The sequence below is a fragment of the Phocoena phocoena genome, chromosome X, assembly GCF_963924675.1.
Source record: "Phocoena phocoena chromosome X, mPhoPho1.1, whole genome shotgun sequence".
In the NCBI taxonomy this organism is placed as follows: Eukaryota; Metazoa; Chordata; class Mammalia; order Artiodactyla; family Phocoenidae; genus Phocoena; species Phocoena phocoena.
Window position 1 is genome coordinate 111,318,103 of NC_089240.1, and position 23,984 is coordinate 111,342,086.

The window sequence follows — 23,984 nt, forward strand, 5'->3', positions numbered from 1 at the left end:
CAGGCCCAGCGGCCATGGCTCACGGGCCCAGCCGCTCCGCGGCACGCGGGATCACCCCGGACCGGGGCACGAACCCGCGTCCCCCGCATCGGCAGGCGGACTCCCAACCACTGCGCCACCAGGGAAGCCCAATAGAGCTGTTTTAAAAAATAAATTAAACACACACACACACACACACACACACACACACACACACACACATACCAATCTTTCTGTTTATTAAGCACAAGTATTAAGCATGAGACCTTACGTTGACCCTAAGGAAAACATAGAAACACATAAGACCATGCTTCTTTTTTCTCTCCATGCAGGACTATAACAATCTAGGAAGAGACCTATGACATACAAATGAGTAAATATCATTAGTGATAGAAGGCGGCATGTGGTGTGAGCACCTTCACTGTTACCACGCTGGTCCAAACTACCATCATCTCTCTCTCTCCTGCTTTCGTCTGTTATCTTGTCTCCCCACTTCCACCATCCCTCATAAAGTCTATTTTCTCTCATTTTTAAAAATTGAATAAATTTGACATATAACATTGCAGCAATTTAAGGTGTATAGTATGTTACTTTGATACATTTATAGATTGCAATATGGTTGCCATTGTAGCAATATTTATCACATTACATAATTATAGTACAATATTATTGTCTATATTCATTAAACTGTACATTAGATCACTATGGCTACAAATTTCTGTTTTCACCACAGCAGCCAACATGATGTAGTTAAAACCTAGTTCAGATCATTTCACTCCTCTGTTTCAAATGCTACAGTGGCTTCCCATCACATTTAGAGTAATGTCCTAGGTCTTTAATACGCTTTTAAGGCCCTCCATGATTACCGTCTCCCTCTCTCCCTCAGTTTCAGCCATCCACAAAGCCTGCTTAATGTTTCTTGAATACTCCCAGCATGCTCCTACCTCAGGCCCTTTGCACTGGATGTTCTCTGCCTGGAACTCCCTTCCACCAGATTTCTGCATAGCTTGGTCTTTTACCTCCTTCAAGTTTTGTTTAACTATCACCTTCACAGTGAAGCCTACCCTGACCACCTTATTTAAAAATTCAGTACCCACCCCCCGAATTTCCCTCTCTCCCTTCCATACTTTATTTTCTCCAGTGCACTTATCACCTTCAAACTTACATTATATATTTCCTTATTTTGGTCTGATTGTCCTCCACTGCCAAAATGTGAGCTTCACGAGAGCAAGGATCTTTTTATTTCACTGCTATGTTCCCAGTACCTGGCATGTGGTAGGTACTTAATAAAATTTGCTGAGTGAATGACAAAGAAGAGTTACTGTACTAAGGGCATTCATAAAAGGGAGGCTTCATTTGGAATGTACAAACTGTATTTGGGAGGAAGAGTCTGGCTAGAGCCAGAGGGGCGTGTAAGAGAGATTTAAGCAGATGAGGTCAGAATGTGGAGGTTCTTGAATGCCTAGAACATACATATTAGATGAATAAATAAATGAGCAAACGAATGAGTATCCTGGCTGTGTTCTGCACACTGTCTTAGCAACCAGTGAAATAATCTTACCTGGATGGATTGTGAAGAGCTGACTCCTTGAAACCTTAGCTTTTTTTCTATGGAAAGAGCTTCTATTGACAAACAAAATATCCTCTAGAAAAGCTGAAGTGTTCTGTGCTATGCCTGAAATGGCCACTAGGGAATGCTCAAATCCATAATGTTGAACTATTAAGAATGAAATTGGGCTCCCCCATCAGAGGCTGTCTGGGGAGCCCCAATCCTCTGACTGCTGCCTTAAACAGGCAGCTAACGGAGAAGGATAAGTCTTCCAATATTGTTTTCTCCACCTGCCTTACCCCATCTCCCGACCCCACCGCAAGAACAATTACTGGACATATAGTTAGTGTCCTTGGCATTCAAGGCCCTTCAAAATGATGCTTAGTTTTTTGCCACCTCTCCTAAACAGACCCTATGCTCGAGTTGTACTTGAGCTGCATCCTCTGTATATACTTCTTCTTGTACCATCACCTTTTTTTCTTTTCTGCTTTCTCTGCTTATCATTACATATCCAATTCCTATGCATCACTTTAAGGCCCAGCGCAAAAGCCATCTCATCCATAAGCCTTCCCTGATAACTACTGGTCTCACTGCCTTCCTGAGATCCTGGGCTCTCATCCTGTCTCACTTATGAGTCACTTGGTAAACACTGATTCATATACTGTCTCTATCCAAGCCCTTCATTCTGGAGTTCCCAGTGAAATCAGAAATCTACCATTTCTGGACTATCAGGAAGGCAATGGATAGAGGTCAAAAATGAACTTTTGAAACAAAAAAATGAAGTTATGATCCTTCAGGAACAGTAAGGAACAGCCTATTCTTGGACGGCCTCTCTAGAAGAGAGAGAAAGTCCAGCCAGCCCTAGAAGAAGAGATAATATTTCCAGCTGCCTTAATCCTGCCCTCGGGGATACAGGAGCAGCCTGACGTGCCCAGCTTCACCCCCTCCCAGGAAAGGCCCCACTGTTCCCCGGGCCTCTTTTCCCTGCCTACATTACTCAGCCTAGTCCAAGGACTTGGCTGCTAGGATATGGGGAACTCTAATACACGCCTGGGGCCTTTTTCCCTTTTAGTCTCTCTCCACCTGCTGTACTCTGTGCTTTGTTCTCTGGAATCATGATAAAGAGCAACATGGGAATCACATTAAACGTGACAATGTGCTGCAGAAAGCACGTACCAGAAATGGATCCTGGGGCAAGCAGAGGGAGTGGGGGCCTGCCTAGCAAAGTCCATGCCCAGATTAGTCCAGACCAGCTCCTGGAGAGCAAGCCTGGGGCAGTGGGAGGCCAAGGTTAGACTGAGATAGAAGAAAATCAGCATTTACTTTTAATCTACATAACTGCTCTGTGAGAAGGCATTCTTGTCACTCTTTTAAAGACTAGGGAACTCAGGCAAAGACAGATGAGGGGACTTCACCCAAGGCTACAACAGTTAGAACGTACAAACAGGATTTGAATCCAAATCTCAATGACGACAGTAACCAGCCTCTTTCTACTGGACCCTGCCATTTCTATATATCTCATCCAGGCTTTCTCTCCTCTACAGAGAAGCGCTAACATGATGATAGGGATGTTGAGGGTGCTCAACCTCTTTGCTTGGTTCTCTAGCTGGCTGATAGGCCCAAAGCCGACATTTGCTACTTACATTGTAAGATGTGAGATATCATCAACGCTGTACAGTTGTCACTGCATGGAAGCCTTCCCAGAGCCAAATCCTTCTTTATTTGAAGAGTAAAAAGATACCTGCAAAGAAGTGGGGGGAAATCTCTTGAGGAAGAAACAGGAACAAGAAAGAAGCATTTCCCTTCTCCCAGATCAAGATGTTTCAAGAAAGACACGGTGCCCCCAGTCAGGGAGATGCCTCTTGGGGGTGGTGAGTAATGCATAGGCTTTGCTTCGGCCCCTAACCAGCACTAGACCACAACTCGGCTGATCCAGCATTTCAGCAGGCCTCACAGCCATTAGGAATCACCCCGGCCAAATCCTCCCGCCAACTTGAGGGAGTTGGCCAACCATCCTCTGGTGATTTCTGCCACGTAGCAAAGCCACATACCCAGCCAGAGAGAAAGGGAGATTCAGCAAGAATAAGCCTACTCAGGAGGCCAGTACTGCTCTGTTTACAAAATGCTATCAAATACTCACTATCGTAACAACTTAGAAGGCTGGCATCATCACCACATGTTCCAATTACGGAAAGACAGAGGTTAGGCGATTTGGGCAGAGTCATATCACCCCAAGACAGTGAAACTGTGGCAAGACCTCAGGTCTGCCTCTCAATTCTAGGCTGCCTCCTATCCAAAAGACTGTGTTTCAGAAATCAAGAACTTGAGGCCGTGATTCTGCCCCTTCACTTGGACCACCGTTTCCATATCACCAGAGCCCAGCCTAGCCCTTTGCACAGAGCAGGTATGGGATTACTGTATATTGAATGGAATGAAGCCAGACTACCCTTTTTCCTACCGATAATCAGGGACCCATAAAGTACACATTGGTATCCAGAACTCTGCAAAACAGACGGCATTTGTCCCACACTTTTAAGCCCTTATCAAAGGCAATCAACTTTTGAAAAGATGTGTATAATTAAGATTCTACTGCCGACTATGTTCCCTCTTGGTTCAAAATTGGTTCCAAAGTTTTATTTTATATATTAAAACACTTACTATCTACTGTGGGCATTTCCCTAAATAAGATGTAATTTTCTGAATAAAGTTCTATCTAGATTTTTTTTAAACCAATTAAGACTTGACAGCAATGTGGTGAACCAGAATTAATTGCACGTGATAGATGAAAATGCAGACTGGGAAAAAACAGGTGAATTAGTAGGTGATTATTTAATTTACAAAGCCATTCATTGTAATCCTTCAAATTGTGATCTCTCTTAATGGATTAGAAATGATTCATTAGAAAAGTTATATTTGCACACCACTCTGAGAAACTCACATAGTGGCCCCAATCAAGGCATCCTTGTAAAGTCAACTACAGTTAAGTATTCTCAAATGGACCAATGGGGAAAAAATAAAGGAAGTCTAACCGTTGCCATTACCTGCTTTCAAATATAGATGTAAATGGGAATAATCAGCCTCAATTGCTAAAGGGGACGTGAATTTCATTTTACTCCTAGCAAGAAAGAAAGTAACCTTCTTGTCATTTGACACATTCCTTGCTGTTAAGAAGGCAGCTGCCTGCTGCAAATACCAAATCCTTCCTCTGAACAGCTGATGAATCATTTATCATCACATTGATTTTCTCATTCTTTTTTTTTTCCCAGAGAAAGTTTATCTCCATCAAAATTGGTTACAATTTGAGACTCGACTGAAATGAGTTAGCAAAGGCAAACTGATAGAGATACCAAGACATCAAGTTATCTGGGAAAAGGGCCTACAACTCACAAATTTGGAGAGGATTGGGAGAGAGAGACTGACTTTTTTTTTTTTTTTTTTTTTTTTTTTTGCGGTATGTGGGCCTCTCACTGTTGTGGCCTCTCCCGTTGCGGAGCACAGGCTCCGGACGCGCAGGCTCAGCGGCCATGGCTCATGGGCCCAGCCGCTCCGCGGCATGTGGGATCTTCCCGGACTGGGGCATGAATCCGCATCCCCTGCATCGGCAGGCGGACTCTCAACCACTGCGCCACCAGGGAAGCCCGAGACTGACTTTTTTAAAGTGACTTCTACAAAGACCCCTCAGAAAAGAACCCCCCCCCCACTTTACAAAAAGGGTGAAGAAAAATTGGCCATGAACCATGATGGGGAATATTTCAGGTAGAATAACTGCCAACACGCTGTGACCTTGATCAAGTCACTCTAGTTCCCAGGACCAGTTTCTGCATCTGTAAACCAAAAGGTCTGGACTAGATTATCTCTTACATTCCTTCTATGTGTAGAAGTCTGGAGTCTAAAGTCTAGAAAGCAGAGTAAGGTTTGGGGAGTGTTATGTTGACAAAGTATTTTTGAAGAAGTAGGTTTACATGGTCATTTTAAAGGGCATTTTTATAAATATAAAAATACTTTAAAATGTTTCATACTTTTTAGCTTTTTAATTTTTTGTAAGTATACAAATATTTTACTTATATAAATTATTAATAATTATTATTAATAATTATAATAAAATATCAATAATTTATAATTATGCAAAATAATTTATTAAATTATTTTTTATATTTTTTACTTTTCTACTTTCAAAAAGGTTTTATAAGTGTATGTCACCATCACTTTCTACCTATGGGATATACACACACACAAACGTGCACACACACATGTGCACACAACCGTTCTCAGTCAAGCTGCCCTCTGATTAGAACACAGATGCAATGAAGGCAAACACTCTAACTGTTGTAGTAGTTAATGGCTTAACCCCCAAGTGGGCACCCAGGCTGGTTACCACTTTAAGAACACCACCCTTCCTTCTCCCTGAAGTCCCTATCCTTTGGAAGATTAACCCTGGGGACCAGCCAGGTCGTCCTTCTCACCAACTTCTTACGATCTCCGAGAGTGACTGAGACCCAAGCCTTCCAAAGAAGGCTGAAGCCCATTCCCTGATAAATGGAGAATAATGATTAAGTAACATCATGCATCATGCAAGTACTATACCTTGTAAGCTCTTCTCGCAGATGTCCAGGGTCCACTGGGAAAAATTTCACCATAAATTTGAAAACAACCTCCTTAGGATCTTAAAACACAATATCTCCATAAGTTTTATTTAAATGTCCATCACAACAGTTACAGGGCTTCTCTCTCTCTCTCTCTCTCTCTCTCTCTCTCTCTCTCACACACACACACTCCCCTCTCCTCTTCCCTCCTCTCCCCATCACTCCCTCTCACAGACTTTTCATTTAAATTTCAATTTTTCACATTTGTGAGCTGTTGCTATTTTTGAATTGTGCCTCTATGTGGATAACAGTTGGGAAAGTTCTCCTGCCCCTCTTCCTCCTTTCTCTTTCTTTGAGTTTCTTTTTGTAAAGATGTGCCTCGTTTGGGGCCTACTGTGTCCTCTCTTAAGAAGTGTTCCATGTAGAAAAATATACCACTTGCTACTTGGGATTCTGCATTCCTGGCTGAGAGAAGGGCCCAGCTATAGAGGCAGGTGAATATCAGCTGGCTCAAGGATTCATAAAGGGAACTAGAAGTAGTAGGGACTGAGGCCTCTGTGTATCTTAAAATCTACATGAAGAAAACATACCTACTTGCCTTCACTCCTACTTGCATTTGAAAATAAGAAGCTTTCTGTATCAAAAGCAAATACACACACGCAGCATTAACACCATTGATTCAGTAAATATATGTTGCGTGCCTATTGTACGCTAAGCATTGTACTAGAGGCTCCTGGAAATAAAAATACAGTTAAGTACTCAAAGGTTGGTAGAAGAGGCAGACACCCAGACAGACAATCACAGAACCACAAAGTGTTATAAGCCCCGAGTACTGGGTAAGAACAAGAGGGAGAAAAGAGTTTGGAGGAGGTCAAGGAAGCCTTCCTGGAAGAGCTGACATCTGAGTAGGGCTGCCAGATTTAGCAGATAAAAATATAGGCCTCCCAGTTAAATTTGAATTTCAGATATACAATGATTGCTTGGGACATACTTATACAAAGAAATTAGTCTTTGTTGATCTGAAATTCTAATATAGTTGTTATCTGAGAAGCCCACACCTGAAGTTAGTTTTGTTCAAATTAGGAGAGGTAGGAGTATGAAGTGGTCAGAGGCAGAGGTAAAGGCTGAAAAGGCAGGCAGAGTCTGGTGCTTTGAGGATCATGTTAAAGAGTTTGGACTTTATTCTAAGGACAATAGGGAGTCATGGAAGCATTTCTAAGCAGGAGACTGATGTGGTCAGGTTTGTATTTGCAATAGTTCCCTTTGGGAGTAGTGTACATGATGGATTGGGGGGAGTCAGTTGGGAAGCTGTTGGGATCATGTGACAGATTATCAATACGTAGTGGGAAAAGACAGAACTGTGGGAGACACCAACACGCAGAGAGCAGGAGGGGGAAGTGACACGAAGCAGCCTTTCCCAAAGTGTGGACTGAAATCCACCTGCAGCGGAAGCAGCTATGGAATTTGTTAAAAATGCAGGTTGCTGGCCCCCAACTTGGGGATGAGGCCCAGCAATATGCATTTTAACAAGAACTGCCCCCTCCTCCCGGCCCGTGATCCTAATACACACTGAAATTTGAGAACCACCACACTAGATTGTGACATATAGGGTTCGGGGGAATATTTCATGCATAGTAGGCACTCAAATATGACCTGAAATGGATGCTCAATGTCTGTGATGGGATTAAACTGAAAGACCTCCTGGAAGAAGGTGAATGGCATTGCTGCTTGACATCAAGGATGCTCGAAGATTTACAGGTCTAGAGTCAGAGATGTATTCCTAGAGCCAATCCACAGAGTGCTGTCATTACCAGGGTTCTCGAAATTTACTCAAAGATCCAGCAGCCTGATTTTCCTCATCTCAGGCAAAGTTAAAATGATTTTTTTAAATTGCTAAATTTACTGGATGGATGAAGGATTAAAATAATACATCAAAGCCCTTTTCTCCGCTTATATTAAGGCGAGGAACAGTGTGGTATTGTTGAAATATTTTCAAGTTGTAACTGGGAATTCTATTCCTTAAGTGATTTTCCATACTTACTTTTTACTTGCTTTGTAATGGACTTCAGAAGTTCCAACCAGACCTGTAATAACATTAATGAAAGAATTGGTAGAACATGGCACTGAGTATTGTTTTTTTTGTTTTTTTTGATAGCAGATTAAAGTCAACATGAAACAAACAAATATCAAGACTCTTTAGACTTCTAAAGATAGTAAGAAACAGCAACGTCAAAGAAATGCTGTGCTTCCACCACACTCAATCTGTCGCATTCTATTTTCCCAATGACAGTGCACATTGTTGATCTATAAATTCTTTGCTGTTGACATTTGAGTCACTGCTCCCCTGCCTCAGGAGAATGACAGAGGTGTCATATACAAGGCTCATTAGTTGCCACAAAGACTAATGAAGGCACGTGGCTCCACATTTGAATCCTACAGCCCCCAAATGCCAGCTTAATAATCATAATGAGGCTTTCTGGGAAGGAGCCAGATAACAGATCCACCAAGGCAGAACACAGCGGGCAGAACATCGGGAATGTTAGGATGAGAGAGAGGCAAGGAGCATTCCCGAATACTACTGGTGAGGTTAGGAGTCTTCAGTTTGGAGGTTGAGGTCCAGCCTCTGGAAAGTCAGAATAAAGCACAGAGACCTCTTCACACAGTGGCAAAAGAGGAGCAGAGGGTGGAAGAGTTTGTGCTTGGCAAACTGAGGTGACTTTTAATAGACAAGGAGGGGAGATAGTTATTAAATCCACTCATTTTGCAAGGGTTTAAATGGTTTTTCCTTTTGCAGTTGGGGGTTTGAACCCTGCATATCTAGCAGCAAGCTGCATTTAGAAGCAATTCTAGACACAAAGAACCCTATAATGAAACCAACTTACATTATTTCCAGAATGGCTACAGAATTCTAATCCAAAATATTCCTTTTCAGCAAGATTTAGATGGCTGCAACTCAGGTTAAACAGCGCCTTCCCGGATGACTTTTGCTAAACAAAACAAAGAGACCATAGCACAGTTTGCGATCCTAAGCTGATATTGTTGCTCTAGTGTGGGGTAAAGGGTAGAAGCAACTAGACTCTCTTCAGTTTCCTTTAAGCACTGTTTTCAGGCCCTGTATCCTCCCAAATGTTGTTGAGTTTTCCACACAAATACATGCATCTATCTGTAGATTGTTTTAGCGGTACCTCTTAAAAAGCCTCAGATTAATGACAAACCCTCTTGGAAAAAGACAGCCTTGCACTTAACTACGTATGGCTAGATCTGCAAATCTACCCTTTCAGTGGAATTCTTTCATCAATTCATCCCACAGGCAATTTGAAAGATTTTCCCCAAATTGACAGGTAGTTTAATCAAGATGCAAATCTGACCTGCTTAAAATCCTTCAGTGGCTCCCTTCAGGATAAAGTCTCTACTCCTTAGCAGGAAGGCTGGGCCCTTTCCCTCATGTGGCCCTGCCTGCCCCTCCAGCCTCATCACTTTCCCTTCCCCCTTCCATTCTAATAATCGCAGCCTGCTCATGTTTCCCCACATGTCAAGTAAATTCATGTCTCCATGCCTCTGCTCATGTCATTCCTTCTCCACAGAACGCCCTTCCCACCTTTCTTTGCTTTGGCTTCCTCCTACTCAGCTCAGATGCCACTCCCCGGGAGACCTTTGGAGCCAAGGGCAACCTCCGTGCTCCCAAACACTCTTGCTTACCTCAAACATGGCACTTCTCACACGGGATGTCTATGTTCCCCGTTAGACTGAATTCCTTCATAGCAGGGGCCTTGCTTTAATTGTCTTGTTACGCACCAGGTCTAACTCAGAGCCTGGCACATACTAGGGGTCTTGAATGTTGGTTGATCCAACATGAAATTGACCAACTTCCTCCTCCGAGCTCCGCGAGGAGATTTCATTCTACAGCTTTTCCCACCATAGCTGCATCTAGCATACTCCTTTCACATAAGGCCACACATATTTTTTTTTTTCTTCATAAAGCCCGCATACACTGGGAGCACAAAACAGTCCCTTTTTCAGGCTTCTCTGAGAATAGGAGCTGTGAAGAGCTCTCTGTGAAAATCTCTATGAGCTGAGTGGGGCTGGAGCTGATCTTCAGCCAGCATTGCTGAGGCCGAGGGTTGCAGTTGCAGGGAGGACGATGATGGGAAAATTGGGCCCTAGCTGATAGGCACAAAGACACGCTGCTGAAAACCCCTAGTTAAAGCCAAGTCACACGGTGCCTCTGGTGCTGCAAAGGAAGCTGGGTGCAGGGAAATGTAGTTGGAAATCACCGACGCATAGAATTAATGCCAACCTTGAGAGGTCAGAGAGTCCAGCCACCCTCCTCCCACACCCCACCCTCTCCCTCAAGGCAGTCCCACACGGAACAGAACCCACATCTGGTATTTAATAGCTTCCAGGAAGGCGACCTCCCCCATCCCCTTCCCCCAACGACCCAAAATGCTCCCCTCTCCCTTGGACTTCTCTCCACTTGGTTTCGTAGTCCAAAGCTCCACCAGCTGAGATTCATGAGGGTTAACCAGGGTCCTATTTTTAAATGCAAATAGGATGCAGAGGGTGAAAGCTACTGCATCCTTAGCGCCTGGAGAGAGAGCTGAGGGAAAGGGGGTTTGATTTTATGTGGGAGGTCACATTGGAGCTGTGATCCAGGAAAAAGGGGTCAGCCCATGGTGGGGTTCGGGGGCTTGAAGGGCATTAGGGGGCAGTGGGGGAGGGGGTGTCTGGGAGGGAGGAGGGAGGGGGCGCTTCTGCCTATGTGGCAACCTTGCCTAGGGCAAGTCCTGACACAGACCATTCCAGACAGATGAAATCGCTCCTATTTTCAAAGTCCTCCAGACAAGGAGCTGTTATGGGATTTTTATTATGAATTAAAAAATTTTCTAAAGAGAGAGAGAGATGACAGCAATACTTTTTCCAACACCAAAGAAACGTTTCAGTCATGAGGACCAAATTCCGTCATAGACTCCAGTTTCTTTGCAAACAATTTAAGAAACTCAAGATTTTCCTTTCTCCTCCTCATTTTTTCTTTTCTTTTTTTTTTTTTTTTTTACCATTGGGGTGCTTAATCATCACCATCAATGCTGCCACATTCCATGTGTTTGTATATTTAAATGTTTCTGCAGTCACAAAGAATATATAGCCATTCCTGTAAGGTTTCCAATCCAGGCTGCCTTTTTGCTCCCTTCTGTAAGATCCCACACCATGTTTATAAGAATAATCCCCTGATTCGTCCACCCCTGTACATCTTGCCAACTGGCTCTAAAAGCCTTTGGCATTTGTGCATTAGGAGGTCAGGAGCTCATGTGGCTCAAGCTCTCTACCCACATCTCCGGGAGACGCATTTCCCTTCAACCCTCCGTAGTGTACGTTGAAATTGGCCAGCCTAGTGGAATGTGTTGCACAATAGGTAAGGTCTTGGTTCTGTCTTAACATGCAGCCTTTAATTTTTTTCAACCAATTCCTCAACTTGTATGTTATGATTATTTTTCTCATAATATCTCTATATACAACTTTCCTATTTTCTCTTTTCTGGACTTCTGATTCTCTTTTCCATTGCTTGCTCTTGTTTAAGCTGACACTTTTCAACATTCTAATCAAGCTCCTTAGTGGATCTAAATTATTTATCACTGGGCCTCCCACTCAAGGAACTGGAACTCCAATCCTGAACCCTGTCTTATATTCATCTCCCTTGGATTACAGTAGAGCAGTGTTTGCCTTTAAAAAAATCACACACACACATATAACTTAAAACTTTTCAGAACTTGTATTTATAATCTTCAGCTTACAAGCTCGGTCTTAACCATTGGACACTGATTTCTTGGGGCTCCAAACTCATCTTCTCACGGAAACAATAAATATTCAAGGTGACCGTTTCCAAAAAACAGCCCACCAAATCTTCTATGCACATAGGGCTGTCATATAACAGTTTATTAAAACAAGCCTGTATTGTAATCCTGCTCTACCCACTTACTAACTGGATGAATTGGGGCAAATGTTTTAGCTCACAGATTGATCTCCCTTTTCCAGGTACCTGAAGACAGAAACCATGTGTCTGAGTACCTGGCATTATATACAGTGATTGGAAAAGAGTGGACATTCCATAAATGTTTACTGAATAAATAGATGAATGGATCCGAACATTTAACTTGATTCATGTGCATTAGCAGGACAGTCCTCTCAAGAGGAAGAACAAATTAGTTACTATATGACCTAGGGTAAATTACTGAACGGTTCTGAGCCTTGGTTTACTCATCTGTAAAATGGAGATAATAATAGTGTTATGTTACAGAGTCATTGTGTGGATTAATCAAGATAATTCACATCAAGGCCTTAGTACTATGCCTGGCACATCACAAGACATAAGTAATACACACATATATTTATAGATATAGAGAGAGAAGAGTCTGGAAGAATACATACCAACCTGTTAACAACATTATTGCTGGAGAGGGGTTTAGATTAAAGGGAACCTTACCTTTTTAGTTTGTACATATCTGGATTCTTTTTTTAAATGAACAGGGACAGTAGAAACTCTCTTAATAAACTTTAACTCAACAACGCACAGAGAATGCTTTCCATTCCCCCTTTAAAACATTGACAGATGCCTAAGTCATGATGAAAGCTCATGGCTAGTAAGCTAATATGACTTTGCACTTCTACATCCATCGACTGAGTCTCAGGCTTGATAATAATTATTTTCTTGAACATATTTTGACAATTCTACTTATTATTGTAATTATACAATTTAATTATATTGTATGTATATCACAATAATCATGATCACTAATAACAAGAGTAGTTTCTGTGAAAACTAAATTGAAAAAAAATCAATAAGGGGGGAATCCCCCAAAATGTGCTGTCAAATTAGTTTTGGGTAGGACAGCAGTAAAATATTGGGGGATAAAATCTGGAAGGATTCTGTACTCAAATTTTTCCACATTAAATGAACAAATACTGGAAATCATAGATGATGCCTTATGCATATAAGTCAGAGAAGAAAAATGGAAACACCGATCAGAAGTCCTTACTCAAAATGCCCTTGACCCTGCATCAAAAGCTTGGCATATGAATATAAATGTATACGTTTTATGTTGAAGTAAGAAGTTTAAGGTGTTTGTGTGTAAATGTACACATTTATTATGATTTTCTGCTTTGGCAAATTTTATCAATTAACTGATCAACAATCACCTTTGATCACATTAGATAACAGAGATTCTAATGCATCCACATAATGACTGTGTACTTCAAAAGAATGTAGGCTACAGAATTAAGGTTTCAGAAAAGGATAAGCTGGAACAGCGTATTATTAACAGTAGCATGATAGGCCATTTTAATTTTATAATGTGTATTGTGTTTCTCTGGAAAATATAACAAATATAAGGAAAATTAAAGAGTCTTATAGATGCTTCTCCTGTTTCCAGTGCTGATTCCCACATTCAAAATATTTCTCATGCTCCCCTCAGGAAACTGTTTTTGAAGTCACAGATAATAATCACCCATTCTTCTGATTTTATGGTTATGCCTCATTTTTGAGTCCCAAAATATGACTATATAAACTCCGGTGACGACAACAAAATAGCAGAGAGAGAGAGAGAGAGAGAGAGAGAGAGAGAGAGAAAGAGAGACCTGTCTCTTCCTGTTTTATAAAGCCATCTGTCCTATCAGGTTAGGGCCCCACCCTTATGACCTCATTCAACCTTAATTACTTCCTAAAAGTCCTATCTCCAAATACAGTCAGATTAATCACATGGGGAGTGGGGTTAGAGGTTCAACATATGAATCTGGGTGGGGGGGGGATACAATTCAGTCCATAGCAATGACCCAACTTGATAGCCCACTTTAGTTATCATACTTGCTCTTTATGACTTTTGACTCTTTCCAAACACGAAATCCACTCTCAAATAATGAAGACTTGTGAGTCATTTTGGAAGCAATGCGCCCAGTTACAGAAGGCCAAAAAGGAGTTCCAAAATGTGCTGAGTACCTGCAATACACAGGAGAAGGCAGCACATCACGGTGGCTAAGAATGTGGGCTCTGAAGCCAGACACAGCTGGCTCTAGTTCTGACCTGTCTACCTGCTAGAGGGGTAATCTTGGGCAGACTATTTAATCTCTCTGAACCTTCGCTTCTTCAGTTGCAAAATAAGACTGTCAAACACAGAAGGGTCACATATTATATGATTCTATTTATATGAAATGTCCAGAACAGGCAAATCCATAGAGACAGAAAACAGATTGGTGGTGGTCAGAGACTGGGGGGAGAGGGGAATAGGGAGTGACTATTAACTAGTATGGGGTTTCTTTTGGGGAGGATGCATATATTCTGGAATTAGATCGTTGTGATGGTTGTACAACAATGAATATATTAAAAACCATTGAATTGTACACTTTAAAAGGATGAATCTTTTGGCATGTGAATGGCGTCTCCATTTTCAAGAAGGGTCATAGCGAGCATCTAATGAGACTATTCTTGTCAAGTACTTTACACAGTATCTGGTCCAAAGGAAGAGCTCAAGAAATGTTGACTGTTTATAGGGCGACTATATAATTTATCATCCAAATTGGGAGGGTTTTGAGAGTTGACAGGGCACTAGTAATTGTTATACTGTCACAATAGGTGTAAGCCAGGACTGTCCTGGACGAACTCTGATGTGTGGTCACCTGGTTATTTGTATTTGGGCCACTCCAGGGGGTCTGTTTTGACAACGGCAGCATTTATCTGAATATTCAAAATCTGGAATATTAAGAATCAGAGACATGACTATTCGTTTCCCCTCATAGAAACCGGTGTCTGGTGATCATTCCTCCAGTAGCAAGTGAATGAGGTACCTTTCAGTCATGTTAACCCTGGCTCCGTATTTTTATAGGTAAGGCTCAACCGTAACAACCACACAAAAAAACAGGGACAGAGAACTGCTTCACCAGTCTTAACCTTCTCCCTAATAAACATTTTAAAAGTCGATCCCTCTCCTTTAACATGTTTTTTCTCCATTCTTTACTCTCTTTCTTCAGTTCTCTTTGTTTTCCTGTTGTAATTTCCCCCTGTGCAAACTCCAGGCTTACTTTTGATGCGTTTGCCCTTTTCCTCCTGTATATGCCTTTACTCTTTTGTGACACTTTCTACAACCCCTTCAATTCAACACACAATACTGACTGCCTGTTCTGTGCCAGGTACTTTCCTGAACTGCAGGGATACCGAGGTGAACAAGACCCAGGCATTACCACCAAGGAATACATAGGCTGGCAGGAAAGGCAGGCGCGTCAACAGGTGATCGCAGTGGTTGGGGCTAAGTGTGCTTTTAAGCTTGTATGCAGGGGTTAATGTGATATCACACCCAAAGGGCACCTAACCCAGAAATGTGGGTGAGGGTATAGTACATGGATTCTTTTTCTAAAAATTAATTAATTAAATAATTTTTTGGAGGGCTACATTTGGTCTTCGTTGCCACTCAGGGGTTACTCTTTGATGCGGTGCACGGGCTTCTCATTGCTGTGGCTTCCCTTGTTGCAGAGCACAGGCTCCAGGTGTGTGGGCTTCAGTAGTTGTGGCTCGCAGGCTTTAGAGCGCAGGCTCAGTAGTTGTGGTGCACGGGATTAGTTGCTCCGCAGCATGTGGGATCTTCCCAGACCAGGGCTCGAACCCGTGTCCCCTGCATTGGCAGGCGAATTCTTAACCACTGAACCACCAGGGAAGTCCCTGCATAATGGATTCTTAACAGTGGGGACACCTAATCCAAGATAGGATGGAGTTAGCCAGGTGAAGAGGAGGAAAAGAGAAGGGTGTCAGAGGCAGAGATTAGAAAATAGGGTGTGAACAACTCGATTGTAAGCAGTGTGGTGTTCCTAAAGGAGCGAGGGAGATACAGGGACACTGAGCTGGAGCCTCACCAAGATGGGCAGAAATCTTGTAGAAAGTGTAGACCAAGATGCAGAAATCTTGTTCTGCATCTTGGTCTACACTCCCTCACCTCCATCCAGCTCTCTGTTTGTAAGCAGCAATAGGCACACACTTCATTTACAGAGTTTGGACCTTTCCGAAGGAAGGTAAGTCTTTCTCCATTCCTGTTGTCTGCAGGCTACATCCAGAAACCTCAGAACCCTTTAAGTGTTAAACCCTGGGACTGCTCCTTTTAAAGGGCTGTTTCACTTTTCATTAAAAATGCAAATATCCTGGGGCTTCCCTGGTAACAGAGTGGTTAAGACTCCGCCTGCCAATGCAGGGGACAAGGGTTCCATCCCTAGTCCGGGAAGATCCCACATGCTGCGGAGCAACTAAGCCCATGTGCCACAACTACCGAACCTGTGTGCCAGAACTGCTGAATCCTGTGTGCCTAGAGCCCGCGCACCGCAACGAAGAGCAGCCCCCACTCACTGCAACTAGAGAAAGCCCACGCAGCAATGAAGACCCAACGCAGCCAAAAATAAATAAATTAGAAAAAATTTTTAATGCAAATATCCTGACATTGCAACAAACAACAGCAAAAATCCAACACATATCTTATTCATCTACCAATATAGTCAGATGCAACCAGTTTTCTAAAAACGAAGTTGGACATACTTTCAAAATTTACACTGTGTAAACGACCCGGGGAACTAGGAAACAGAGCTCCTTTGGGGCAGGGCAGAAGAAAGTACTGGCCAAGCTATAACCCTCCTGGGGGTTCAACTCCTGGTAAAAAGAGAACTGCTGAGAGTGGTGAGAGGCTAATTACCAGGTAGCTGCAGTTCATTCTAAAATGGAGCCCTCTCTGCAGGCAGTCTAGTCTTTCAGCATCTGGTAGAGAACAAGGTGCAGTTAGACACATCAAAGAACAAAGAATAAGTAGGATGTCAAGGGAGGCCCTTTCCCCAGAGCCCAGAGGACTCAGCAATAAACCCCGGAGGGAAGAACAGTTTAAATGGGTACTTAAGACTTCCTGGTGGTGGTAAGCAGAGAGAACAAGCCTTGTAGTTGCTTGTGCACGTGTGAAATTCACACCAAATTACAACTGGTTTTTATTTTATTTATGAAAACATAAAGCAGTTCAAAGTACTGCCTGTGTGATTGATGGAAGGCTTAAAGTTGCTTAAGATTAACAGCTCAGAAAGATTTCCGGCCCACGTGGCTGTCCTAGGGGAGTCCTGAAGGATCAACCTGAGCAGCTGACTGACCACCCGCCCCTTTTTTTTCTATTGAAGTAGAGTTGATTTACAATGTTGTGTTAATTTCTGCTGTACAGCAAAGTGATTCAGTTATACCTATATACCACCCTCTTTACCTGCAGCCATGTTGATACTGATTAAACTAAGTTCAGAAGGGAATTCGGGAGTCAGAAAGCTCGTCTAGGCCCTGATAGATGATACTTCCTAGCAGACACCCTTTTCAAGCTCTAAGGGAATGATGTATTACTGCCTGAGGCCTTAGGTTGGTTTGGCAATGATCTGGACATGTTCCATCTGATTCATATGCTTTGCTGGAATGTGTCTAAGAGACTCTCCTTGCTCAGAATTGCTCTTCATACTAAGGAAAGAAAAAAACAAAACAAAACACGATTACCACCCTAATAGCAATCTTGCCCCCATTCCTGGGACATTGAAATTACCATGCCTACATTGGAAAAGCTGTTCAAAAGTGACAGTGTAATAATGGCATTCTCAAGCCAGTGCTCCCAAGTCCTGTCGAAATTACTAGCTACTCGGGTAATTAAAACAATTATAATTGTTTGTTTCCACTTAATGCTTTAGCACTAAATCCACGTGCTGTGTGTGATGCACAACCAGCTTCCAAATGGTAGTCGGACTTTTCTTTTAAACTTCAGGTTGATAAAACATTCTGTGCATATCTATCAATCTGAGACATTCAGGACACAACAGAGATCATTCAATGTCATGTAATCTGGGCCCTTCATTTTATAAGTGGGGAGATTTAGATCCAGACAAGGGAAGAGACTTGCCCAAGATCTTCCAGCAGGTTAATAGCAGATCTGGGATTGGAACCCAGGTCTTCTGGCCTCCAGTAATGGGCTCATTTTATTACACCGGGCTGTCCTTAAATATAAAGGGAAAACTAATATCTAGATGTATGAAGGACAACAAAAAGAGATAAACACCTAAACTTGTTCCTTTGATTCACTCTTTCATGTTCACTGTTTTTTTTCTTTACCATCTTTTCTCAACTTTTGACTGTACTGTTAACTCACCTTTCTCTTCTTCTGCTTATTACTCCAATGTTTCTCCTTCTTTAGCCTCCCTTTCCTTGATTGTTCTACATTCCTGACTCTTCTTTCTAGAATCAGTTTTACTCCATTTATAAAGTGTTCACTATGTTGCCCAGCAAGGCTGTGAGCAGGTTGGAGGCCACTCTGTTCTGACAGGTTGTGAACTTCACAGAAACTCTAAAAAGAAGCCATTAAACAATAATTCCTTTTAAAACGTCTATTTAATAAGAGGCCATGAAACCCAATGTATCAAGGTTACTATGGAGAATCTGTTTTGGCTGAACAGAAAATCTTTTAAAAAAATATTTCAGAAACTATTCCAAGTTAAATGAATCAAGAGACACATGTGGAGTTTAGGGTTCCATAAGAAAGTAGTATTTCAATGTATAAAATATACACGAGAATGTTAAAGTCTGGATGATGGGATTATACTTGCATTTTATTTTCTTCTTAGTGCTTACCAGAATATTCTAATGAATTTATGTTCTGTCATATATAGAAGCTGGATTTGAAACTTGAAAAAAAATCAGAAAGAGAAAGACAAATACCATTTGATATCACTTATATGTGGAATCTAAAATATGACACAAATGAACCTATCTATGAAACAGAAACTGAATCAAGGACATAGAGAACAGAATGGTGGTTGCCAAGGAGGAGGGGGTTGGGGGAGGGATGGAGTGGGAGTTTGGGGTTAGCAGACGCAAACTATTATCTATAGAATGGATAAACAACAAGGTTCTACTGTATAGCACGGAGAAGTATATTCAATATCCTATGATAAACCATAATGGAAAAGAATATATAAAAAAAGAATGTATATATATGTATTACTGAATCACTTTGCTGTACAGCAGTAATTAACACAACATTGTAAATCAACTACACTTCAGTTTAAAACAAAAGAATCTTAGCATCAAATTTTGAAAAAAAAAGAAAATTGAAAAATAAATGAACCTCTAAAGGACTTCTGAGTAGCAAAACGAGTGGTCATCTGAGCCATCACTCAGGCTAATCTATCTGTCATGAAGTGTCTCATTCCCCCACCCTTTCAACACCCCTACGTTAGCCAGGTGTGCATGCTTGTCAACACCTGTGGACTAGGTTAAGGGACCAGCTCTGCCCCCCAGCAAGAAGCCTATAAGGGCTTCCTGCCTGAGTCTCAACTTGGCTTCTTGCCAAGCTCCACTCTTGCAGAAGTCACTCAGGACCTGTGATTTCATTCCTCTTTCCCTATGCAGACATCTGCCTTAGTTCTTGACCCTTGTTCACTTAGTCTGTTTACTTGGGTTCCTGCTGTTCGGTTCTGGATTGGACCTACAATGCCCATGGGCTAGGCTCCACTCAGCTCTGCTCTCCCCTTGAGTAGTCTCCACCTCTGTTGTGCACACCACAGGTATTTCATGAAGATTGTGGTTTAGCAATATAACTTAATTCCTGGGCCTGCTTGCAGCCTTTTATCCCTTTCCTCCCAGCTACCCTGGCATACAGTCATGGAAGTCCTGAGTGCTAACTCCCTCCTGTGGGCCTTGGGGCGACTTAGGCTCTACAACCCAAAGCCTAAGAGTCGCATACTCCTCTCAGTCTGACTTAGTCTGGGCTGATACCAGGTTTGCAGAACACTGCCGTCCTCCCTCCACAAGGCTACTTCAATACGGTGGATCTATGGTTAGGGTGCATAACTCAAAACAGTTGTCTGGGATTATCTAGCTGTACTCAGGGACAAGCACAACCAAGCCCAGAAAAATGTTAATTCATATATTTTATTAAATACTGCACATCTAAAATTCTAATGTACAAGAAAGAAAGGCATGGTATTCTTTCATTGAAATGAGAGAATTCAATCTTTCATTGTTTCAGCAGATAGTTATTGAGCATCTACTATGTTTCTGGTTACCTATACTACAGACCATACTACAGACTGTCACTGATGTCACTGAATTAAGAGAACCTATTGTGTCCTTTTGGGTGCATAACCCCCCTCCACGTTGAGCCCCAAAGAAGGACCTAGCTTTTTTGGCTTCATGCAATTCTCAGATGCCCTATACCTTATCGTTCTAACCCTGTCCATGTCTCTGAACCGTTTCCATTGTTCAGCTATCCCCTGAAAGCACCCCAACAGCTCTTGCAGGTCCTCCTTACATTGGGTCAGTTTTTCCCTGAAACAGCCAACCTTGTTGTGTCTGCATCACCACTCCCAACACACACAAGAGCTAACTGCTTAAGATGTGAAATGCCGAGATAACTCCAACACAGTGGCTCTTGAAAAACAAACATTAAAGAGATTATAGTGGTCGAGTGCATGTGCTCTTAACCCAGAGTGCCCCATTCAAATCCTGTTTCTACCACTTACTACTCCGTGACTTTGGGCAACCTACTTCACCTCTCTGCCCAGTTTGCTCATCTGTCAAACAGGGATACTCCATTGAGGGTTTCAGTGGGTTAATATATGTAAAATTTACATTAGTACCTAGTAAATGATAAACATTCTTTTGATATATATTAGCTAGTATCATTACTATTTAGGCTGGAAACGAAGTGAGTAGTAATTGTGGGCTAGTGGGCAATGGGGTATTTGCGGGGCAGGTGCCACTTTGAGTGGAGCCTCTATTTTGACTGCTTATGCAGCAGCCATTTTTTTGGTTTCTTTTGTATTTTTAACAACTTTATTGGAGTATAATTGCTTTACAATAGAGTGTTAGTTTCTGCTTTATAACAAAGTGAATCAGCTTTACATATACATATATCCCCATATCTCCTCCCTCTTGTGTCTCCCTCCCTCCCACCCTCCCTATCCCACCCCTCTAGGTGGTCACAAAGCACTGAGCTGATCTCCCTGTGCTATGCAGCTGCTTCCCACTAGCTATCCATTTTACATATGGTAGTATAGATAAATCCATGACACTCTCTCACTCCGTCCCAGCCTACCCTTCTCCCTCCCTGTGTCCTCAAGTCCATTCTCTACATCTGCGTCTTTATTCCTGTTCTGACCCTAGGTTCTTCAGAACCCTTTTTTCTTTTTTAGATTCCATATCTATGTGTTAGCATACAGCATTTGTTTTTCTCTTCCTGACTTACTTCAATCTGTGTGACAGACGCTAGGTCCATCCACTTCACTGCACATAACTCAATTTTGTTTCTTTTTATGGCTGAGTAATATTCCATTGTATGTATGTGCCACATCTTCTTTATCCATTCATCTATCGATGGACACTTAGGTTGCTTCCATGTCCTGGCTATTGTAAATAGTGCTGCAATGAACATTGTGGTACATGGCTCTATTTGAATTATGGTTTTCTCAGGGTATATGTCTAGTAGTGGGATTGCTGGGCATATGGTAGTTCTATTTGTAGCTTTTTAAGGAACCTCCATACTGTTCTCCATAGTGGCTGTATCAATTTACACTCCCACCAACAGTGCAAGAGGACTCCCTTTGCTCCACACCCTCTCCAGCATTTACTGTTTGTAGATTTTTTTCATTATGGCCATTCTGGCTGGTGTGAGGTGATGTCTTGTTGTACTTTTGATTTGTATTTCTCTAATGATTAGTGATGTTGAGCATTCATTCATGTGTTTGTTAGCAATCTGTATATCTTCTTTGGAGAAATATCTATTTAGGTCTTCTGCCCATTTTTGCATTGGGTTGTTTGTTCTCTTGATATTGAACTGCATGAGCTGCTTGTAAATTTTGGAGATTAATCCTTTGTCAGTTGCTTCATTTGCAAATATTTTCCCCCATTCTGAGGGCTGTCTTTTCGTCTTGTTTATGGTTTCCGTTGCTGTGCAAAAGCTTTTAAGTTTCATTAGGTAACATTTGTTTATTTTTGTTCTTATTTCCAGTTCTCTAGGAGGTGGGTCAAAAAGGATCTTGCTGTCATTTATGTCATAGAGTGTTTTGCCTAGTTTTTCCTCTAAGAGTTTTATAGTGTCTGGCCTTACATTTAGGTCTTTAATCCATTTCAAGTTTATTTTTATATATGATGTTAGAGAGTGTTCTAAATTCATTCTTTTACATGTAGCTGTCCAGTTTTCCCAGCACCACTTATTGAACAGGCTGTCTTTTCTCCATTGTATATTCGTGCCTCCTTTATCAAAAATAAGGTGACCATATGTGCATGGGTTTATCTCTGGGCTTTCTATCCTGCAGCATTGATCTATATGCCTGTTTTTGTACCAGTACCATACTGTCTTGATTACTGTAGCTTTGTAATATAGTCTGAAGTCAGGGAACTTGATTGCTCTAGCTCCGTTTTTCTTTCTCAATATTGCCTTGGCTATTTGGGGTCTTTTGTGTTTCCATACAAATTGTGAATTTTTTTGTTCTAGTTCTGTGAAAAATGCCATTGATAGTTTGATATGGATTGCATTGAATCTGTAGATTGCTTTGGGTAGTATCGTCATCTTTACAATGTTGGTTCTTCCAATCCAAGTACATGGTATACCTCTCCGTCTGTTCGTATCACCTTTAATTCCTTTCATCAGTGTCTTATAGTTTTCTGCATACAGGTTGTTCGTCTCCTTAGGTAGGTTTATTCCTAGGTATTTTATTCTTTTTTTTGCAATGGTAAATGGCAGTGTTTCCTTAATTTCTCTTTCAGATTTTTCTTCATTAGTGTATAGGAATGCAAGAGATTTCTGTGCATTAATTTTGTATCCTGCTACTTTACCAAATTCATTGATTAGCTCTAGTAGTTTTCTGGTACAGTCTTTAGGATTCTCTATGTATAGTGTCATATCATCTGCAAACAGTGACAGCTCTACTTCTTTTTCTCCAATTTGTATTCCTTTTATTTCTTTTTCTTCTCTGATTTCTGTGGCTAAAAGTTCCAAAAGTATGTTGAATAATAGTGCTGAGAGTGGACAGACTTGTCTTCTTCCTGATCTTAGTGGAAATGGTCTCAATTTTTCACATTGAGAATGATGTTTGCTGTGGGTTTGACATATATGGCCTTTATTATGTTTAGGTAAGTTCCCTGTATGCCTACTTTCTGGAGGGTTTTTACCATAAATGGGTGTTGAATTTTGTCAGAAGCTTTTTCTGCATCTATTGAGATGATCATATGGTTTTTATCTTTCAGTTTGTTAATATGGTGTATCACATTGATTGATTTGCTTATTTTGAAGAACACTTGCATTCCTGGGATAAGCCTCAATTGATCATGGTGTATGATCCTTTTAATGTGCTGTTGGATTCTGTTTGCTAGTATTTTGTTGAGGAGCTTTGCATCTATGTTCATCAGTGATATTGGCCTGTAGTTTTCTTTCTTTGTGACATCTTTGTCTGGTTTGGGTATCAGGGTGATGGTGGCCTCATTGACTGAGTTTGGGAGTGTTCCTCCCTCTGCTATATTTTGGAAGGTTTTGAGAAGGATAGGTGTTAGCTCTTCTCTAAATGTTTGATAGAATTCGCCTGTGAAGTCATCTGATCCTGGGCTTTTGTTTGTTGGAAGATTTTTAATCACAGTCTCAATTTCAGTGCTTGTGATTGGTCTGTTCATATATTCTATTTCTTCCTGGTTCAGTCTTGGAAGGTTGTGCCTTTCTAAGAATTTGTCCATTTCTTCCAAGTTGTCCATTTTATTGGCATATAGTTACTTGTAATCTCTCATTATCCTTTGTATTCCTGCAGTGTTAGTTGTTACTTCTTTTTCATTTCTCATTCTATTGATTTGA

General features: G+C 41.6%; 1 protein-coding gene across 1 annotated transcript in view; it reads right to left on the reverse strand.

The window, feature by feature from the left end:
* Nucleotides 1–23,984, reverse strand: part of FRMD7 (FERM domain containing 7) — a 44,444-nt gene that overhangs the window by 14,712 nt on the left and 5,748 nt on the right. The window contains 5 exon segments of the mRNA XM_065900262.1: nucleotides 3,172–3,269; nucleotides 6,113–6,146; nucleotides 8,153–8,195; nucleotides 8,994–9,098; nucleotides 18,294–18,488. Of these exon segments, the coding sequence (XP_065756334.1) occupies nucleotides 3,172–3,269; nucleotides 6,113–6,146; nucleotides 8,153–8,195; nucleotides 8,994–9,098; nucleotides 18,294–18,488 (475 nt within the window).